Below are 20,031 nucleotides of genomic sequence, written 5' to 3' on the forward strand. Positions count from 1 at the left end.
GCGGTCCCCTCTGCCCACACTTTCGTCAAGAGGTGTCATCGCACATGGACCAGTGCCCGTGAGACTCTGCTCCAGGTGGGGGTGCGCACCAAGGCCAAGGCTGATCTCCACCAGTCGAAGCCTCCCGTATACGTCGTTGGTCAAAAAGTGTGGCTTTCAACTAAGAACATTCCACTCCGTTCCGTCTCTAATTAGCTAGCTCCCAAATTTATCGGCCCGTTTACTGTCATCAAGATCCTTAGTCCGGTGGCAGTCCGACTCAAACTTCCTAATGCATACAGGAGAATTCATTCCGTCTTTCATGTATCCAAATTAAAACCAGTGTTTTATTCTCGCTTTAACCCGCCAGCACCGGTTCCCACCTAGTTAAACAAATGCTAACATCATACAGGGAAATTCACAATAGGCATATTGGATATGAATTTAACATTTTGGCAGCCATTATTATAAAGGTTTTAATGGCTGTTAGGTGGATGTTTGGTTGTCATACCTTGATATCCACGAGAACACAAATTTTCATCGGTCCCATAAATCAGCCAGCGACTCCAAACACCTGTTTCATTAAACAGCATCATATTTGGCTCATCACAATCTTCATAGTTCAAGTGCAGTGGATGTCCCTTCAACACAAGCAAGGTCTCATCATTACATTCCCAGGTTTGTCCGGGGTTAGATTCATTGCAGGGCAGAAGGATAACTTTGGACCTGTCTTCGATCTTCTCGGCCTCCAAGCAGAGACTAAAAGCAAGGCTGATGATTCGTGAAGAGGAAATCCATTGGAAATGCTGAGCTGTGAAAGATGCGTCGCATGGCGCAGTCAGCACTACAGTAGCACTCGCGGCATACACACATTTGTTGTGGTCCTCGTTGTAGATAAGGAAGGAGCTGGTACTATCTGAATATATGAAACATTATATCAGACACTGTAATAGGCAGCACATTCCATTACGAGTTCAAGTTGAGAAAAATGTATATTACTAATTAAATGTAATGAAGGTGGTTTCCTGAGTAGATGCTGCTTCATAATGGAAAAAATTGGAACATTATGTTGTGGCCAATTCTCAGTCTTTGGTTCAGGTCTTCAATGTCTGGTTCAGGTCTCAGAAGAAATCTTTCAGAGTCAGAGTTTCAGGTCTTCAGGAGAAATAACTTTATTGAGCAGTTCAACAAAAGCCCCTTTCACACAGAGATTCCGGAAAATACACGGATAAAGTGACCCGGGATTTGACCCGGGTTCATTTGATTTTGGTTCATTCACACTGCCAGTGATTTGCCGGAATCAGAGAGCGCGTTCACACACAACCCGTGTATGTCCCGGAAAGACACGTGACATCGATGTGACTTGTAATGTCTCAGCAGCGTCTTCAGTTTGCTTATGAGCTGCGATTTCTCTCTCGAGAAACCACGCTTGTGCATTTATTTCTCTGATTCGATCATAAAATTGCGCATTTCGTACCGTTTCACAGCTGGCGAACGATCCCGTGCTTCAGCGTCATCACTACGACACGGCATTATTACGGCTTTTGTTCACACAGCGCGCGTTCCGGGACTGAACACGGCAATGTTACTAGGTCCCCAACCCGGCATCGATCCCGGCATTAAACCCGGGTCGTGTTTGCGTTCACACAGAAGGCGTTCCGGCAATTTGCCGGCAATTTCCCGGGTTCAATGCGCTGTGTGAAAGGGGCTAAAGTGAAATGGTAGCTAAGCATCTGATTTTACAATGGTCTGCATTGGGGTCTTATACCTCAATTTACGTCACTTAATGTCCATTCTGGTATCCAATTAACATTCGTATAGTTATCTTTTTCTCTTTGCTCCTCCTTATCACTTCACCACGATTAGAAACACCTGCATTAATGTCTAATTTCTATTGGTGGCCATACTGGCGCATGCGCTTTATTAAATATGGTTTCATATATGGCTTTTTGGGTACTTTTCCACTCTTGTCCTTAAACACCCTTTCACCCTGTTTTTCTGTCCTGTCCTCAGACGACTTCTATCCTCACATACACTTTTGACAGGTTCAGTGTTTCCCATAATTTTGTCCCCTTTACCCTGTTTTCTCTGTTTCCTGTTTTTCTCTGTTTCCTGTCATTTTGGGCCTTTCATATTTTAGGCCTAGCTCCTTTAATATTAGTATCATGCATCTGGACTCATGTGTGAGACAGATGAATTCTCCAACATATACTCATGTATAAAATTCTCCAACACATCCCCCCTTTGGGACTTATTCTAGTCCCACCTTCAAATATTTTCTTCCCAGAATGTACCTTCATGAGCAGGCCACTCTTCTTCTATTCTCTTATCCAACATGGTCAATATAAACCATCCATCTTTTATCAACAGACCTTCATCACAAAGGTACACTCTGGAGGAAGAATGAGACCAAACATCTCCGCCCCCACTTGGCTAGAGCAGAGTAAAAGATCTCATCCTCCTGTCAGACCATCATTTCAAGGGATATGTTACGTCAAACATCAAGCTTTCAATCAAATTGTCAATACATTTAACTCATCTTTTTACATTTTTAATTTTAGTATCTATCCATTGGTGCCAGAGGTACTGCGCAGGCGCTTCCGGTGGCCTGGAGTGCTATCTGGGTTGCTCCATCGTTGCCAGAGGTGCCCCAGTCCTGCTGTGGGCGCTATCTGGTGTTGGAGCAGACAGCGGGTTTTTAAACCACCAGTTGAGTCAGCTCATATTTCTTCAATAGTCGATGACCGCGCTTGCACATAATTCCTAGTTGCACCATATTTATAGACATGTTCCAATGGCCTAATGTATGTAATTTTTCTGTCTTCTATATTGTTACAGGATATAGTCAAAATATAACAAAATATAAAGGCAAAAAGTGAATAAAGTGAGTATTAGTGATAAAAACAACCTTATCTTTTCCCTTTATGTCTGGTTGCATTACCTCGTACCACGGGCAATGACCTGCTTTAAACCTTCTTGCTTCCCCTCTCATGCACAGTTTATATAAGTGAACAGTTGGTATAATTATATATTGTTACATATGATATAATATATTCAAAAAGATTATACTGTGTGAGTAAAACATAATCAGAGAGGCTACATAAGTAAATATTTTCAGGAAAAGGGCCCCTATAAAAGAATAAAGAAATACAAAAAATCCCTCTAACTAACTCCCTACTCTACCTTCATTCTAATTATTCTGTCTATTTTTACCCCAAAATAAAATACACAGTGGGGCTATCTCCCTCTCTTATCAAAAACAGAGTCATACATGTATTAAAAGTAATTAGGTACCCTTTTCCTTATTCGTCCTCCCAAACCCTTACAGAAAGTCATCCAACTCATCCATGCCTGGGCCAATAGTATGTATTCGTGAGTTGGATCGTCTGGTGTCAATTCCTTGTTCTAGTGTCACAACAATCATCTGCTTGGCAGCTGCATTGGCTAGCATGGATCTAAAGAAAGGCACAACACAACAGAACAACAAGAGAAAAACAACAACTCCCACGGCTATTATTATTCCCACCTTAATGAACCACTCTTTCCAGGATCCAAATAAAGAATCAAACCAGTTTCCCAATTCTCTGTCTCTCCCCGCATTTTCAGCAACCTCTTGTCTTAGTTCCTTCAGCTTTTTCATCGCTTTAGTAAATGATCCGTCTGGAGCTGTATTATTTGGGATAAATGTACAACAATCAGTGCCAAACATTACACACACTCCTCCTTTTTCTGCCAACAACCAATTCAGGGCTACTCTATTTTGCCACGTCATTTTGCTGGTGTATTTTAATTGCTGACCTAGGGCATCAAGTGCTTGGTCTGTGTAGTTAATGAATCTCTGCTGATTGTAGTATATGTAATTAATCCATTCCATATTTTTGTTTGGCGTTATCCATACGAATATTGATTCAAGTCCTGATGCTACCTCGTCTCTAGCTTTGTACTTATGTGGTATCCCTCTAGGTTGGCCAATTGCGTCAATCGTAACTTTAGGGTCTGGGACATATGCTCTTTTAGTTCTTTGGTTCTGTCTACTCAGCTTCTCCACTGTGTTTATATCATCAGGATCCCATTCTACGATTCCTACCTCCTGGCTGGCTCGCCAATTATGTTGTGGCCAATTCTCAGTCTTTGGTTCAGGTCTTCAATGTCTGGTTCAGGTCTCAGAAGAAATCTTTCAGAGTCAGAGTTTCAGGTCTTCAGGAAATATAACTTTATTGAGCAGTTCAACAAAGTGAGATGGTAGCTAAGCATCTGATTTTACAATGGTCTGCATTGGGGTCTTATACCTCAATTTATGTCACTTAATGTCCATTCTGGTATCCAATTAACATTCGTATAGTTATCTTTTTCTCTTTGCTCCTCCTTATCACTTCACCACGATTAGAAACACCTGCATTAATGTCTAATTTCTATTGGTGGCCATACTGGCGCATGCGCTTTATTAAATATGGTTTTCCACTCTTGTCCTTAAACACCCTTTCACCCAGTTTTTCTGTCCTGTCCTCAGACGACTTCTATCCTCACATACACTTTTGACAGGTTCAGTGTTTCCCATCATTTTGTCCCCTTTACCCTGTTTTCTCTGTTTCCTGTTTTTCTCTGTTTCCTGTAATTTTGGGCCTTTCATATTTTAGGCCTAGCTCCTTTAATATTAGTATCATGCTTCTGGACTCATGTGTGAGACAGATGAATTCTCCAACATATACTCATGTATAAAATTCTCCAACACATGTCTTTGACTTTCTTAAAGCTCTTGCGATTTAAGGCTGATTGCTATGTCTCAATACAATCTCAATACAAATGTTTTAGCATTTATTTGTTCATTAAATTACACATACATGATTTTTGTGTATTTGTGGATTGTAAGCGTAGAAAACAGTGTGTAGGGGAGCGCGGGACACAACCTAACACGGGGTTAAATGTAACACGAACCTTTTACATAGTTAGTCAGGGTCAAGGTTGTGTTTCCGCTTATTTTCTCTCGCTGCCAAGACAGTCTCTCGCGGATTTGTGGAAAGGTTTGATAAGTTTTCATGAAGATTCTAGACAAAGAGTATTTTGAAGTAAATTTTTTCATGATATGTGTTTTTTTTTTTCGGTTTCTGAGTTGGGTGTGTATTTCACCACTTTATATTACCTTAATAACTGTCTTGTTGGCTAAAACATACAGTAGCACCATTTTGAAACATCAGCAACTCCTAGCAACTGTAAGCTAGGCTTAAAATATTTTTTACACAGCGGGGTTAGTTGTAGCACAGTGTTACAACTAAGTGTTCATTTGTAGCAGAGATGTGTATGTTGCTTGTGTAAAAAAAAGATTAATCTAACTTAATTATTTTTTAAATAATTGAGCCAAAACCAAAATGTGTTCTCCTCTACATTCTTCCGGTGCATGTGTGAATGCTATTAATATTTTGAAGTGCTTTTTCATTTTAATCATAGTATAATTTTTTTGAAATTGCATGTTTTTAAAATTTTGTTTTATTCAGAATTCATTTTTTCCAGTTAGTAATTTTAGTGCTTCAACACAAATTTATTTCAGTTAGTTGCGAAGAAAACATTTCTAATTCTCCTTTACAATTTTTGATCTAATATTTATATTTTATTTTAGCTTTAATTCAATTAACAATGTTTTAAAAAAAAGTTTTAACACTGTTATAGAGCAACTGATATTTCAAGGTTCGTCCCCATTTTAAATAGCACTAAAAAAAAAGAACACGGGCCGTAAAATATGTAGATTAAAGTCATTAGACGATGCACCTGTCATTGAAAGGTAATCAGGGTCGCATGTATTAGATGGCATTATAAAAAAAAAACTATTTGGAAAAATTAAATTGACTTCTATCCTTGGACTTTAAAATATTTTTTTCAGATGAATACTGATAAAAAATGTATAGATCAAAGCCATTTGATGATGCATCTGCCGTTGTATATTAGTAATTTATATCATGCATCAGATGAATCTCAAACACAGCAACAATTCTATGGACTCCTATCTTTATAGTATAGACAAAATCTGAGGCAAAGGAAATGTGATCTACTTACTGAAAGCTGACCAAAAGAACAATAAAAGGACATAAAGCAGGTTCATTCTTGATGTAGTATGGTCCAGGCAGATGATCAAACTATGTCAGAGATTACATTTAAATAAGGAATTGTAAAATTATAATGACAAACTAATTAATCAAGTAAATATGAAAATTGAAATAGCAAAAAATAAATCTAAGTACTAATATCCATAGTACTGTAACTAACAGGTGAGGTTTGTGAAGAGTATAGAGAAAGAAGGGCCCAAAAGGATTAAGATATCTGCAGAATGCAAGGAGAGAAAAAGGCATAGAGTCTTCTGAACCTAAACATTTTATATGCTGTGCTTAACGTAACAGGAACGACTTGGGAAATATATTGAAATTCTTTGTGCTGCTCTTGCAACTAGGTCTGCACAACATTGGAAATAAATGTGACATTGCGATATTTTGTTTTTCTGCAATATATACATTGCAAAATAAAAAACAACTTCACCAGATGACTTGAATAACTTTATTTGTAAAGAATTAATCATTGTAGAATGATTGGGGTGATTTTGTAAGGGAGTGAATCTGCGTAGAAAATAATAAACAAATTACAAACATAGATGAATACAATAACAAAGATACAAATGAAATAAACAGTGCTTTATGTTTTTCAGGTAAGTTTCAGCAGTATTCAGGAACAAAAATGGAATAATCAAATATAAAATAACACTTCATCTTCACTGTATAATATTAATCTTTGAATTTCCTGAATTTTGTTGTTTTGATTAACATTAATGACACAGACAGCATGGAATGCATAGATCCAATGTAATGATATGCATCCGTTTTCTTTCTAAATTTTTTACGTTCACTTAAGCCATAAGCGACTGTGTTTACGAGGATACTCACAACGAAACAAGCATTTTGACAATTTTGCATGTAGGCCTACTGTAGATCTAGCAATGTGAGACTATAGTTTAAATGAATCCCTTTTCATGGCATGATAAATTGACATTACAGTACAGAATAGCTCTTTCTGCATTATCCTGAACATTGTATAAGCATTAATTTCATGTGTCATAGAAGGGAAGAGAGGCTCTCAGGAGAATGCATTAAATGTAAAATGTAAATGTACAGTAGAAGTTTGTTTCTCCTCTTCAGGTCTTGTTCTTCTCTCTTCAGAAAGTCTTCTGATTATTTATGCATCCATGTAGTCGTTGTCTGTAACAGTTGTGGTGGGGTTGATGAAGTCTGTGTTAACAAACGTGTAGAAAGAGTTCGCTGGGTTAGTCTGTGTGTGCTGGAAAACCACTAAACCTGAAGACTGAAAATCTAATCCTGAACACAAACTCATCAGAAACACAGTCAGGACACTAAACCTCATCAGATCATCATCTCATCAATGACAAATGTAATTATAATATGTATTTATGCCAGAGTTGTCTTCAATAGCATTGCATGTCACAATGCACGTCACATCAACAACACCTAACGACAAAACCCATCACGTGGGTTTAGACAAACCAGTGAGGTCGTACGAATTCGTATGAATTAGCCACCTTTTAGTCGCTTGTACGAATTCGTGAAAATTGGTCGTGACGTGAGATAGCGTTGCAACAACTGGTGTGAGATTTTAAGAAACACTTGCAGGAAACTATATTGAGCTCTGACTATAGGCCTGATTTGTGATGCCATTAGTCATCAGAAATAAGATTGAGGAAGAGAAACTCTGTTCATTGACTTCATCTTCAGCTCAGAAAACTATATATAATATATAAACTATATATATATATATATATATATATATATATATATAACTATTTAAATAAGTAAACTGTTACATTGGTAAAACACACACCTTTAGCTTTGCTCCTGATGGTGGTCAGGATCACTGCCACAGTCATGATGAAGAGACCAACAGCAATGAAGGAGGAAAAGCAGATGTAGAATAAAGATACTCCTTCCTCTTGATGATCCAAGACTGCATGGAAGTGCAAACAGAAAAACAGGAACAAAGATGAACGCACTAAAATATACACAGAGATCAGATTTATGTTTCTTCTTAAACTTTTAATACTGATTATGGATGAATTAAATTTACTCTTCATTTATTTTTTGATTGTCTGTTAAGAAATTAAATTCGACAATCATCTGACTGGATCTCCTCCATGCATCATGTTCAAAAGCATGTCAAAGCAAAACTGAATTGTCATTTAACATGTGAATGGATTACAACCAATGTCGTGGTGGAGCATCTTGTTGAGTGAAATGTCTGTGTTTGAACAAAATATGAAAATACAAACATATACAAATGTTGCAGCAACTAGGCAAGCATGTAACATCTAAATGTTCTTGCAGACTGCAGAGATGCATTTGTTTTACCTGACAAACCGTAAGTGTAGGTCTGGCTGCTCAGGTTCCTGACTTCTCCATTAGAATAAACCTCACGCTCACAGGTGAAGGAAGCAGGTGGACTCACAGTGACCAGAAACACACATGAAGACGGAGAGCTTGTGAGTCTTTTCATGGTGTAGTTCAGTTTACTCTCTACAGACAGTGTGCAAAATGGCAAGTAAAACGTGTTAAATGTCATGTCAAACTCGCACAGCACTATCACATGCTCTCTGTCCTCCACCTGTCGATACACTGTGATCTTCGGCACCGAGAGATCTGAAACACAAACATGCCGGTGAAACATGAACATGCTAAAAATGTATGCAGCTGAAATAAAATGAACAAAATGTGCATCTTTAACAGAACTCCTCATATGTGTTGGCACTTTGGAATAATAGATGTAACTTTAATAATCAATAACCATGTGTTAGTAGGAAGCCAGTCAGGCAAGGATGTTGTTATAAGGAAAGTGATTAATGTTGCTTTTTAAATAGTGTTTCATTTTATTAAACAAAGACATCAGAATTAATGGCTGAATTACTTCAATTTCTTTTCACACTTCAACAAAGCTCTTTCAATAAAAAAAATAAATAAAAAAATCAGATTGTAGTTACATACCTTCCTCAGGGTAATGTTCCGTGTCCATGTCCAAGCCCTGTCCAATAAATACACATAAAAACACAAATACAATGTATAATTATTTATTATTCAAATTATAAAAAAAAAAAAAAAACTATTTAGTTTCAGCAGCTATATACATTATTTACTTAAAAAATAATAATAATTGAAAAACATAACAGAATTTGATTAAAAATCATTTGAACCTTTATAACATCACTCACATTGACATTCCACAGATCGATTTCACTCGGATCGATATCATCCAGAAAGAAATCACTCAGATCGATATCACTTGAATCGATTTCACTCCAAATGTTCTTTTCTGTTGTCTGACATTTCTCTGTATAAAAAAGATGACAAATACCATAGTTCATTATAAATGTGTAAAAGTGATGCATTCCCTGTACACTTTAAGTTAAAAATAAAACATAGGAAAAAATAATGTACTTACGTAAAGCTAACATTACAACTAGCAAAAGGTACTGAAAAAGGAGCTTCATCGTGCCTCAAACTATTTTTCTTGCACTGGCTCAGTTTCTCTCTTCAGTTCTTCTCCTTCACATTTCCTGTGCTAGGAACAGGACATGCACATTTCTAGTCCTTGTCATTTGCATGTGTTAAGATTCATGTGCAGAGTTGAATAGAATAAAAGCAAAAACCATAATCATACCAAGTCAGACAAAATAACATCAAATGAAATGAACATTTTAAACAAAAACTAGATTTTTATAGGGAAGGAAATACTGTGAATCTGTTAATGCAAACAACCAAGAAAATAAACAAGTAAATGACAATAATGTTCTCAGAAGAGTCAGTGGACATTAAAACGCTTAATGTGGCTTAATATCCTGTGGAAGAAATTTGATCTTTAAGATGTGTGTGACCATCATATGACAGTAAAAGAGCACACACAAACCTTATTCTAATATGGAATTGTATTGGAATGGTAAGAGTGTTGGTACGTGGCAGGAGGGCCTCCACTCAAGGATAAAATATAATGAACAAATCTAAGAATTTTCCACATATGGTTGAAATACCATCATTGGCCTGGAAAGATAACATTCTGGGAGTCAAGACTATAAAAGAGGATAGATGCCCTCTCTTTGTCACACTCTGTGACTGTATGACTGCTGGCAAGAAAATAAACCTCATCAAAGACAATTGGAAATGTTTGTCTCTTATTCGGTGATAGAATTTTGTTTGCGACCACAATTCTAAAACAACAACCTGGGAAAACTCAATTCTCGCTCATTTCTCTCGTCATAAACACTATTTACTGCATTTTAAAGCAGCTAGAATTTTTTTGTTCTAAAAATGTTCTGAGAACATTATCATGCAGTTCTAATAATGTTTTCAGCGGGTAGTTTTATTTTGGTTCCCAGAATGTTCTCCTAAAAGGTACACAGCAAAAACTGTGAAGGGGGGATAAACCCTTTAAAATAAAATACATTACCAGGAAAACGGGGAAAAAAACTTCAGAAGGTACAAAGGGTTTGTTTCAGCTTCTCAGCACCTATATACTTTAGCAGCATGGCCACCCAGTGGATATTATTGCCATTACACAGTCTTTTCAATGAAGGGTATGTGGACAAAGAGCCAAAAATGAGGTTTGGCAAGTTAAACTACAGCAATTTGATCGCGAAAAAGGTCAAACGTGCGGTTACGATACAATGCACGTTAAAAGGCTAATGTATTTACTTTACATTCAAACAGATTCTATTGATTCAAACTCACATCAGCAACTTAAAATATTTGGTCGCTGATTAACACTTCTCCAGCCATTCCATTTAAACTATATTTATTAAAGTTATTTCTGAGTAGGTTTTCACTTTTGAAAGTGTGCTGAAAGAAGTCTCATGATTAAATTGACATTATAAAAGTTTTTTCAAAAGTAAAAAATAAATAAAATACAAACTCGTGTTACAAAGCTCACATTTTATTTAGACTTACATTACATCACATTTACTGTAGGCTATATTGTGGAACTTTCCCTCAAAAAATTAAATTAAACTGGCATTGAAAGATCTAAGTATCTTCTCCATTGACATCCACTAAACTGGCCTCTTGTTGCCAGTACTGCAGTCTGGCTCTGCTAGAAACATCCTGGCAGATTTGCTGAAGCAGGTAGAAGCTAAACACTGGAACACCTGATCAAGTAGGAAATTAGTTTTGATAATTCTTTCCTAAAAGTAGCCATCTCTGACAGGTTTTATTTTGTGCGTTGAGTTTGAGGTGATGAATGTTGGATGTACAGTCAGTGGTTATGATGTTTGGATGTACAGGTCTGGAATGAACATTACATCACACAACAGCAGCAGCAGGTTGCGGGATAGTCCTCAGCGTTCACTTTCAACTCATTTCCATACACATAGTAAACATAGGGCTTCTCTTTCCAAGTGTAGTTCACCTTTGTTATGGTAATGAGCTCGATTGTCTGCCTCTGGAACAAGGAAATATTGAATTACAGAACCAGATTCAGGTTTCATCCATATTGTGGAATCATGTTGACAGTTTACATGACATTTTACATCTAAATATTATAGTGCAAGTAAACATGGCCAAGTCTACTGTCATAGACAGACTGATAATTACATATAGCAAAACTTTAGCATTATTATTATTATTGAATATAGAAAATGTCCAAATTACAGGTTAAAATTGTGAATAAAACACAACAGGTACCTGCTGTAATATGCGGGAGTTCTTGGTATATTTCACCTGATGGTCTCTTATTAAACGCTCAGACGCTTGTGCAACAGAAACATCAGGGAAACCCAGCACTGGATAGACCTACAGTTAACGTTCAACCACGTTTTTATCATCTTCGTCACACATCCTTATTCTTTCTTTTATCTTTAACTGTCTGCACATCTGTTCCTACCATAATCTGGGCGTCTCTGAAGAGCTCCTTCCCTGAAACCTTCACCAGCTTTTCCAGTCTCAGACCGCTCGAATCTTGCACTACGTATTCATCCTTCTCAGTGCTCCTGAAATTATCCAAAAAGTAGCTTTCAGAATGAGACAGTTCACTTTGACAGAGTGCATAGGGTTAGTATTATCAGTGAATATGTAATACCATTTGACTTTGAGATTGACGAAGACGAGTAGCTTTCCCTTTCCATCACAGGTGTTACACTTTTGGGAGCCGCAGCCGTTACATGATCTACATCTGGAAGTTGCCAGACAAACACTCAGATAAAAGTAGTAAAACTAGTAAAAACATGTTCAGGACATAAAGGGCTCTATGGCAGCTTGAATCAAATATGATGAGAGTAAAAGACTGGTTGGTTGGTGCAAAATAATACACAAACACCTTTTTTAAATTTTTTCTAACAGCAGCCATTCTGAGATGTGAACAAATGTCTCAGGTCTTTTGATTCTTATGAATTGATAAAAAAAGACCAAATTAAGGAAAAGGTTGAAGAGTGGAAAAAGTAAATCCTATTTAAATTTCATATATATATATAAAAAAAAAGACCAATGGATGTGTTCCTTTCTCAAAAGCTAGAATAGTACAAACAGTTACTACAGAATGGCAGACTTACATTTCATGTCCACTACAGTTACAATTATAGCAGGCCGTGTTATCAGGACATCGACCAGAACCGTTACACTGGGAGCACACTTTCTGCATAAAGACACAAATAAAAGTGTCTCTAGATTTACGTCCCATTATATGACCTCCTATAATAACCATGTATAACCAATAAAAAACCTGGTAAAACTGGCCTGGTGTTTGCCAGTCAATCGTCACTTACGCTTCCAGTTCCAGTGCAAGAAGAACAGGGTTTCACTCCCATTCCACCGCATGGTTCACATTTCTAGGGTACAACAAAAAAACTATTGTTTACTTTCCAGTAACTGGACTATGTAAATTAGATCTTAACGTTCCCCTATTATGCTTTTTCGGATATTAGCTTTCATGTTATGTGTAATATAGCTTTTTGTGAATGTAAAAGGTCTGCAAAGTTTCAAAGGTCATGATAAATTAAGTTATTGTCTCTCAAACGAAAGAACCGATTCTGAACTGACTGAAACGAGTCGTCAGTAATTCCAGTATTAGCTCGAACCTATGTAGGTTTGTAACTAATTTGCATAATGCCAGTCTATGGTCTTCACTGGCTGTTGGAGAACAACGTCTACTTTGATCCACAAACACTGTAGTTGTCGCTGAGACCGGAAGAGTTTGGTTCATGATGTCGACATGTCGAGAAGGCACAGTCCTTGATCGAGACCGAATCCTTGATCGAACCATTTCAGACAAGAAAGGAGGTGACGTTGCAAAGTATATTATGCAAAAATGAAAGTGTGTTTTTGACCTTGAATGCATTTAAACCTATTGTAGGAGACCTCCAAAACAAAATGAGGAACCCTTAAGCATAATAGGGGCACTTTAAAATGTAGTGCTAACAAAGCTCCATAGATTGTGGTGTTTCATACAAAAATGTTCTGATAGTTGCTGCACATTCTGTTGTTTGAACCCTTCTTGTGGATCTTGAGTGATCAAACCTTGACTGAGGAAGTGTAGGGCACTCTAATGGTGTCCTCGTGCTCAGTAAAGTAGGACGGAGGTTGAGCTGCAATCTCCCACGGTCCAGGAGCACGCTGAATCCCAGCATCGACACGCTGCCCTGCAAAAGAGTTTAGGCAATGATTTAGCCAGGGAACAAGGTTTAGATTTAATAAAAAAAAATAATTACTGCACAAAACCTGTTGCTATAGTGTTTTTAGCTCATTACTTGGGTGTTATGGGTGGTCAAAACCTCAAAAATGTCCATCCCCAACTTTATAGTCTCCGTGGAAATTGGTGCAAACCGTCTGTAATAAAAATTACTGACAGACGGAACGCAATAAACGCTGTCTTGCATTCGGAGGCAGATGCCTGGTGTCTGGGAACGCAATCGAGGCACGTCCTGATTTAGTTAGACGTGTTCATGGGTTAACATATTGTCCTAAATGATAGTGAATAACACTAATGTAGAAGCACTTAACCCTGGTTGTAAGCCTAGATGTGACATAAACTTGTCAAAATCTGATTGGTTGATTGGAATGTTGTTCCAGGATTAACAAAGATGTTGATCCAGGAAAGTTGCACTCGGTGAAATCAGGTTTTATTTTTTCATGCGAGAACGTTCTGGAAGGTAATTATCCCAAATAATTTTGATGACAGACTTTGTTTCAGGCATTTCAGAATGATCAAACCAACATTTGAGATGCTGTGCGATGAGATTGGTCTGCTGGCTAGTCCAGTGATCCAATCACTTAGTTTCATCTTAGTTTATGAGCGTCTCCTCATGTAAGGTTTTTTGCACATTTTTAGAATTTATGCGCATCTTGGCATTACCATCCAAAAAAATTTTTATGTGATAACCCAAATTTCGCATTAAAATAGGTTGATGGAAACATAGCTTATGATATTCTTTCCCTATTTAGTCCCTCCCATGTAAATCCAAGGAATTTTTCCATTTTCTAATAGCACAGATCTACTCAATAAGCTGCACAGTTTGAGATATCATTCATATCTGTATATCACAAAAGATATATAGAGATCTGTTTAAATCTCTAATTCCAAGTATTAGCAATAGTGATGGTGATGCTTGCACCACTAATGATAGACTCGATTAACTTTTGGTACCTGTGTAAGGCTCCTGATACAATTCAGTAGATCTGGCCTCTGTGAACGTCTCCAAACGATACTGAGAACAGAAGCAGGACAAAAAGACAGACCTCAGATTGATATTGCTAAACACATTCGGCTCTATAAAGCCAAAACAAGACTCATGCATGTCTACTAATACACAGAATGATGGTTATCACTATGCTCAAAATGGAAATGATTCATGTCTCACCCTGTAAGTGGCAAAGGACTCCATGTTGGTTATAACTCCATCTCTGACGGGGCCAGAACTATAGCAGCACTTGCTGGAGACGTAATCTTCAAAAGCTTCCCATGCTCTTCCCTCTGAGATGGAAGGAATGTTGTCGCTAACAAGAAAATATTAATAGACATGAATGTTGAATTACGTGCAACAGGAGTCAGTTTGAGAAATTAAGACATCTGGAACACAGATAACTCTGGTTCCCTTTCGTGGTCACTCCGAGTTACGTCGGATGACGACGATTGGGGTTTCGCTTAGAAGCCTATCACCTTCGAGTATATAAAACGAGCCAATGGCAATGAAATGCCATGGGTCTGCGGAATTTGCATAGCATATCTCCGCCCGCCGCAGGGGGTATATAAGGAAGTACGCCGGCAACATGCAGATATGTTTTCGCTTCGGAGCCGAGAACTTCTCCACTCCACGCAAGCCAAAATCCTGAGTTATTTCTTCTCATTCCTTCGAGACGAGCGAGCTCTCCGGTGTTGGTGTGACGGCGATTTCAGCGAGTGAAAAAGGTAGTGCACACTACCCTGCTGATCTGGTCAGTGATCTGACAGTTAGTGTGATTTCTCCCTGTTCGCTTCAACATCCGCGGAGTTTTCCTCTCACAAAAAGAGCATTGCATGTGGCACGTCTTTTTAAAGATGTCTCGCCCGTGCACTTCTGGTTGTGGTCACGATGTATTTTCTCCTGATGGGCACAATCTCTGCTTAGCGTGTTTGGGCGTTGATCACGCTAAAGCAGCGTTTGTGGATGACTCATGTTCTCACTGCGGGAACATGACCATCTCCATGCTGCGGTCGAGACTCAATGAGCTCACCAGAGCGAGAGTCCCCCTACCCACACCCCGATCTACTGACTCCCCGAGAGCTAGTACTTCGGCTGGTGGCCGGGGTGACCTGAGGGTGACTGTGTGGGACACACCGCCGATACGTCCACGGTCCACACGCCCCTCTTCAGCATCGGTACCCGTGAGTGTTCAAACTGAGACCGCTGGTCCCTCTACGGAGGCCCCGCGTGTTTCGTTTGGAGCTCCAGAGGAGGATGCAATGTCGATCACTGCATCACAAGGTGGGCATGAGTCCTCGGGAAGTGAGGATTCGGCTGTGTTGCCGCCCTCGGGCGTGCCAGCATTGCCCGAGTCTGATCCCGAGCTGACTGCCATGCTTTCCCGGGCAGCCGCGGCCATTGGGCTGGAGTGGTCCCCGCCACCCGATCCAGTGCGCTCGCGGCTGGATGATTGGTTTTTGGGAGCGGCCACTGACACTCGTCGCCGCCCAAACCCAATACCATTCTTCCCGGAAGTGCATGAGGAAGTCACGCGGTCCTGGGAGGCTCCCATGTCTTCCCGTGATCGTTCGTCGGCTTTCTCCGCCTTTCCTCCCCTCGATGAGGCTGATGCTTGTGGGTACACTGGGATTCCCCCGGTCGAACGTTCTGTCTGTAGCCCTACCACCTGCGGTGGTGGCTACCATCACTTCCGCTAGAGCATCGTCCACGAGACATGCCTATGCGTTGAAGTGGAACCTCTTCGTCAACTGGTGTTCTTCTAAACATCAAGAACCCACGAAATGCCCGATCAGTGTCGTGCTTTCCTTCCTGCAAGAAGGGTTGGAGCGAAGGCTGTCTCCCTCCACCCTGAAAGTGTATGTTGCCGCCATTGCTGCACATCACGACGCAGTTGATGGTAAGTCTCTGGGAAAGCACGACCTGATCATCAGGTTCCTGAGGGGAGCGAGGAGACTGAATCCTCCTCGTCCTCCCCTCGTACCCTCTTGGGACCTCTCAGTGGTTCTAACTGCCCTGCAGAGTGCTCCATTTGAGCCTTTGCAATCAGTAGAGCTTAAGTTCCTGTCTATGAAGACAGCGCTCCTGGTTGCATTGGCCTCCATCAAGAGGGTAGGGGACCTGCAGGCATTTTCGGTTGACGAAGCGTGCCTGGAATTCGGACCGGCTAACTCTCACGTGATCCTGAGACCCCGGCCTGGATATGTGCCCAAGGTTCCTACCACACCCTTTCGAGACCAGGTAGTGAACCTGCAAGCGCTGCCCTTGGAGGAGGCAGACCCAGCCTTGGCACTGCTCTGTCCAGTACACGCCCTTCGTGCTTACGTAGACAGAACGCAGTGTTTCAGGACCTCAGACCAGCTCTTTGTCTGTTATGGTGGGAAGCTGAAGGGAAAGGCTCTCTCAAAGCAAAGGTTATCTCACTGGATAGTGGATACCATTGCTTTGGCATACCAGCAGCAAGGTCGTCAATGCCCCCTTGGTGTGAAAGCCCACTCCACTCGTAGTGTGGCTTCCTCTTGGGCTCTAGCGCATGGCACCTCGCTAACAGACATTTGTAGGCTGGGCGACACCCAACACATTCGCGAGATTCTATAATCTCCGAGTAGAGCCAGTTTCTTCCCATGTACTCGCTTCAACCAGCCGGTACTAGATTCTGCTCAGGTGTCTTCGCTTGCTCGCCATTCCTCTCCACGGACGGGATACGTGCGATTTTCTTCTCAGGTGAGTCTGATAAGCTCTGAGTTTCCTCCAGCACCGGTGACGTCAGCGCCTGAGTTATGCCAATCTGCCATAACGCAGCTTTTGCGCTTGACTAGGTGCCTCCATGTGCATGGTCCCCCCTCTGGGCGACCCCCACATGTGTATTTCCACTGTAAGTCTCTTTTGAGCGTGTGTCTTTCCCTTGGCAAGCCACCTTGCCACCCCTGGGGTTTAAATATTCCACCTGCGGCTGGACACCTCAGTGATACTCCATATGCATCCCTCTGGGTCATATGTGTCTCTCAAGTCCCCCCCCTTAATGGTTGGGCATAATTGCATATTTCTCCTGAGATATGCTTCCCAGTGTACCTTGGTATTCCTGTGTTAAGTAGGACTCCTTCGTTCGTGCTAGTCTCACAACAGGGAGCTCAGACTTACGCAGGGCACTGGATGACAGCCGAGGTGGCGTGATTAGACTGGAACCCCAATCGTCGTCATCCGACGTAACTCGGAGTGACCACGAAAGGGAACGTCTCGGTTACGTATGTAATCCTCGTTCCCTGAGTAGGGAACGGAGACGTTACGTCTTCCTGCCACTTCCGCTGTATCGCTGAAAAACGCCTGGGTCCAGTTTCGACTCCTCAGCGAAGACATATCTGCATGTTGCCGGCGTACTTCCTTATATACCCCCTGCGGCGGGCGGAGATACGCTATGCAAATTCCGCAGACCCATGGCATTTCATTGCCATTGGCTCGTTTTATATACTCGAAGGTGATAGGCTTCTAAGCGAAACCCCAATCGTCGTCATCCGACGTAACGTCTCCGTTCCCTAGAACAACATTTTAGCTGAATTCATGACACTATATTCGTCTTGTAGAGCTACTTATAGCTGAAATAAACTTCCTTCATAATTGATGAATTTTGCAACATTAGGGCCGGTTTACACACACACAAAAAAAAGCGGGTCAGTGGAAGGAAAAAAGAGAAAGGTTTAGAGACACATTGAACTACTTTTAACTTGAGCGCCCCTTTTTTAGAAAACCACATCATGCACTAGACGCGAGCGCAATGGTTGCATTATGGTCCCTGTGCGGTTACATGAAAAAAACAACGGAAAAGTAGCACAGTGTAATGTAAAAACCTAAACCACGTTCTGTGTGAACAGCCCCAATGTTATTTTTCTGTTTATTAATGTGAAGCTGCATTGAAAGCAATATATTTATCACTTAATCTATACAGAGATAAAACGTACTGCCATTCTGGATGGCTGGAGGCTTCAGGCACAGGCATCGGCACAGAGGGCATTGGAGGAGGAAGATACGCACCTGTTACAAGAGGAACACATCAGTGACGTTCATAAGAGACCAGTGGTTATAACTTTAGCAACACATTCAACGTCCAAATTCTGTTACTTTATGCAGGAATCTAAAAGCTATACAATTGCAACCATGAAAGTCAGCACATCATCCGCTTTTCTTTCATTTCCGATTGTTTCACCCATAAAAGTATGAATAGATGAAAAACAAAGTTTGCATCTAATTGGATCCATAGCTAATGATACAATGCATATTTTTTCCTAATAATTTATCATTTATTAAAATAGCATATAGGCCTACTCTACCTTTCAAACATTCTGGTCATTAAGATAAAAAATAGATAATAATTAATACATTTATTCAGCAAAAATGTATGAAATGGATCAAGAGTGATAGTCAAGAGTTACATTGTTACAAAAGATTTCAATCTCAAATAAATGCTGTTCTTCTGTTCACCAAAGAATATGATAACAAAAATATGAAGCGGCATAACTGTTTTTAACATTGATAATAATAAAAAATGTTTCTTGATCAGCAAATCAGCATATTAGAATTATTTCTGAAGGATCATGTGACATCACAGGAATAAATTACATTTGAAAATATATTCAAATAGGAAACAGTAGTTTGGAATTGTAATAATATTTCACAATTTTTGATCAAATAAATGCAGCATTGATGAGCAGAAAAGACTCATTTCAAAAATATAAATCTTATCAAGCCCCAATTTCTGAATGTTATGCCACTTTTATGTCCTGTATCTTAAAAAACAAGTTATATTATAGGAGCCCTGTTCATTATTGCAATAATAATGATATATGATATAATAATGACCTACAAATTGAATAATATGCAGTAAAAAATGAAAGCAATTAATATTGTTTTGAGCTTCTTACCGTCTCCGCCGCCCGAAGTTCCTTCATATCCCGGGACACTGTCAAACATGCTTGCTACATATAAATTACAACATATTAAGGCAACTTGCTTAACATCATGAATTACATATTGCATCTTCATTTCAGCTAATCAATAGCAAACATTGGCCAAGTGATTTGATGATTTGAAAGTTCCCTCATTAAATTAGATCTGCAACAGCTGAAAACAAGCACATTCAGAAATAGGATATACATTTTGCATATGCTAAATATAATTATTTATATAGCAATTCATTAACACATTATACATATTATAATTTATTCATATATTATAAGCCAAATAAGCTTTTTTTTCAAAACATAGAAATAATCAAAGACTTGCCTTTTTACTTGTCAGAGCTGCTGCACAAATCAAGAGTAGAGGGGTAAAGATTATATAGCTTTACAGAAGGAAAT

General features: G+C 39.6%; 2 protein-coding genes and 1 long non-coding RNA gene across 4 annotated transcripts; all 3 read right to left on the minus strand.

Annotated features, from left to right (window-relative positions):
* Positions 1–339: 339 nt before the first annotated feature.
* Positions 340–6,339, minus strand: LOC311278862. The gene is made up of 3 exons (XR_014625488.1): positions 6,028–6,339; positions 491–895; positions 340–362 (listed from the first exon to the last, which is right to left on the minus strand). It is a non-coding gene; the product is annotated as an uncharacterized lncRNA (long non-coding RNA).
* Positions 6,340–6,508: 169 nt separating this feature from the next.
* On the minus strand, positions 6,509–9,583 carry LOC311278255 (uncharacterized protein). The gene is made up of 6 exons (XM_084388961.1): positions 9,463–9,583; positions 9,233–9,351; positions 9,009–9,045; positions 8,379–8,666; positions 7,855–7,977; positions 6,509–7,247 (listed from the first exon to the last, which is right to left on the minus strand). Exons 1-6 carry the CDS (start codon positions 9,509–9,511, stop codon positions 7,195–7,197), a joined length of 669 nt encoding a protein of 222 aa, XP_084245087.1. The 5' UTR covers positions 9,512–9,583; the 3' UTR covers positions 6,509–7,194.
* A 1,345-nt stretch (positions 9,584–10,928) lies between these two features.
* Positions 10,929–19,983, minus strand: LOC311278942 (protein SSUH2 homolog). 2 transcript variants are annotated; one of them, XM_084390115.1, is made up of 12 exons: positions 19,958–19,983; positions 19,597–19,650; positions 18,637–18,709; positions 14,861–14,996; positions 14,647–14,707; positions 13,521–13,642; positions 12,770–12,832; positions 12,557–12,639; positions 12,088–12,180; positions 11,893–11,998; positions 11,694–11,801; positions 10,929–11,451 (listed from the first exon to the last, which is right to left on the minus strand). In XM_084390115.1, exons 2-12 carry the CDS (start codon positions 19,643–19,645, stop codon positions 11,308–11,310), a joined length of 1,038 nt encoding a protein of 345 aa, XP_084246241.1. In that variant the 5' UTR covers positions 19,646–19,650; positions 19,958–19,983; the 3' UTR covers positions 10,929–11,307. The 2 variants fall into 2 exon arrangements, with proteins under 2 accessions (XP_084246241.1, XP_084246240.1); XM_084390114.1 differs by lacking the exon at positions 19,958–19,983 and having other exon boundaries at positions 19,597–19,821.
* Positions 19,984–20,031: the final 48 nt, after the last annotated feature.

Source organism: Rutilus rutilus (genome assembly GCF_951802725.1).
Source record: "Rutilus rutilus genome assembly, chromosome: 19".
NCBI classification, from domain to species: domain Eukaryota; kingdom Metazoa; phylum Chordata; class Actinopteri; order Cypriniformes; family Leuciscidae; genus Rutilus; species Rutilus rutilus.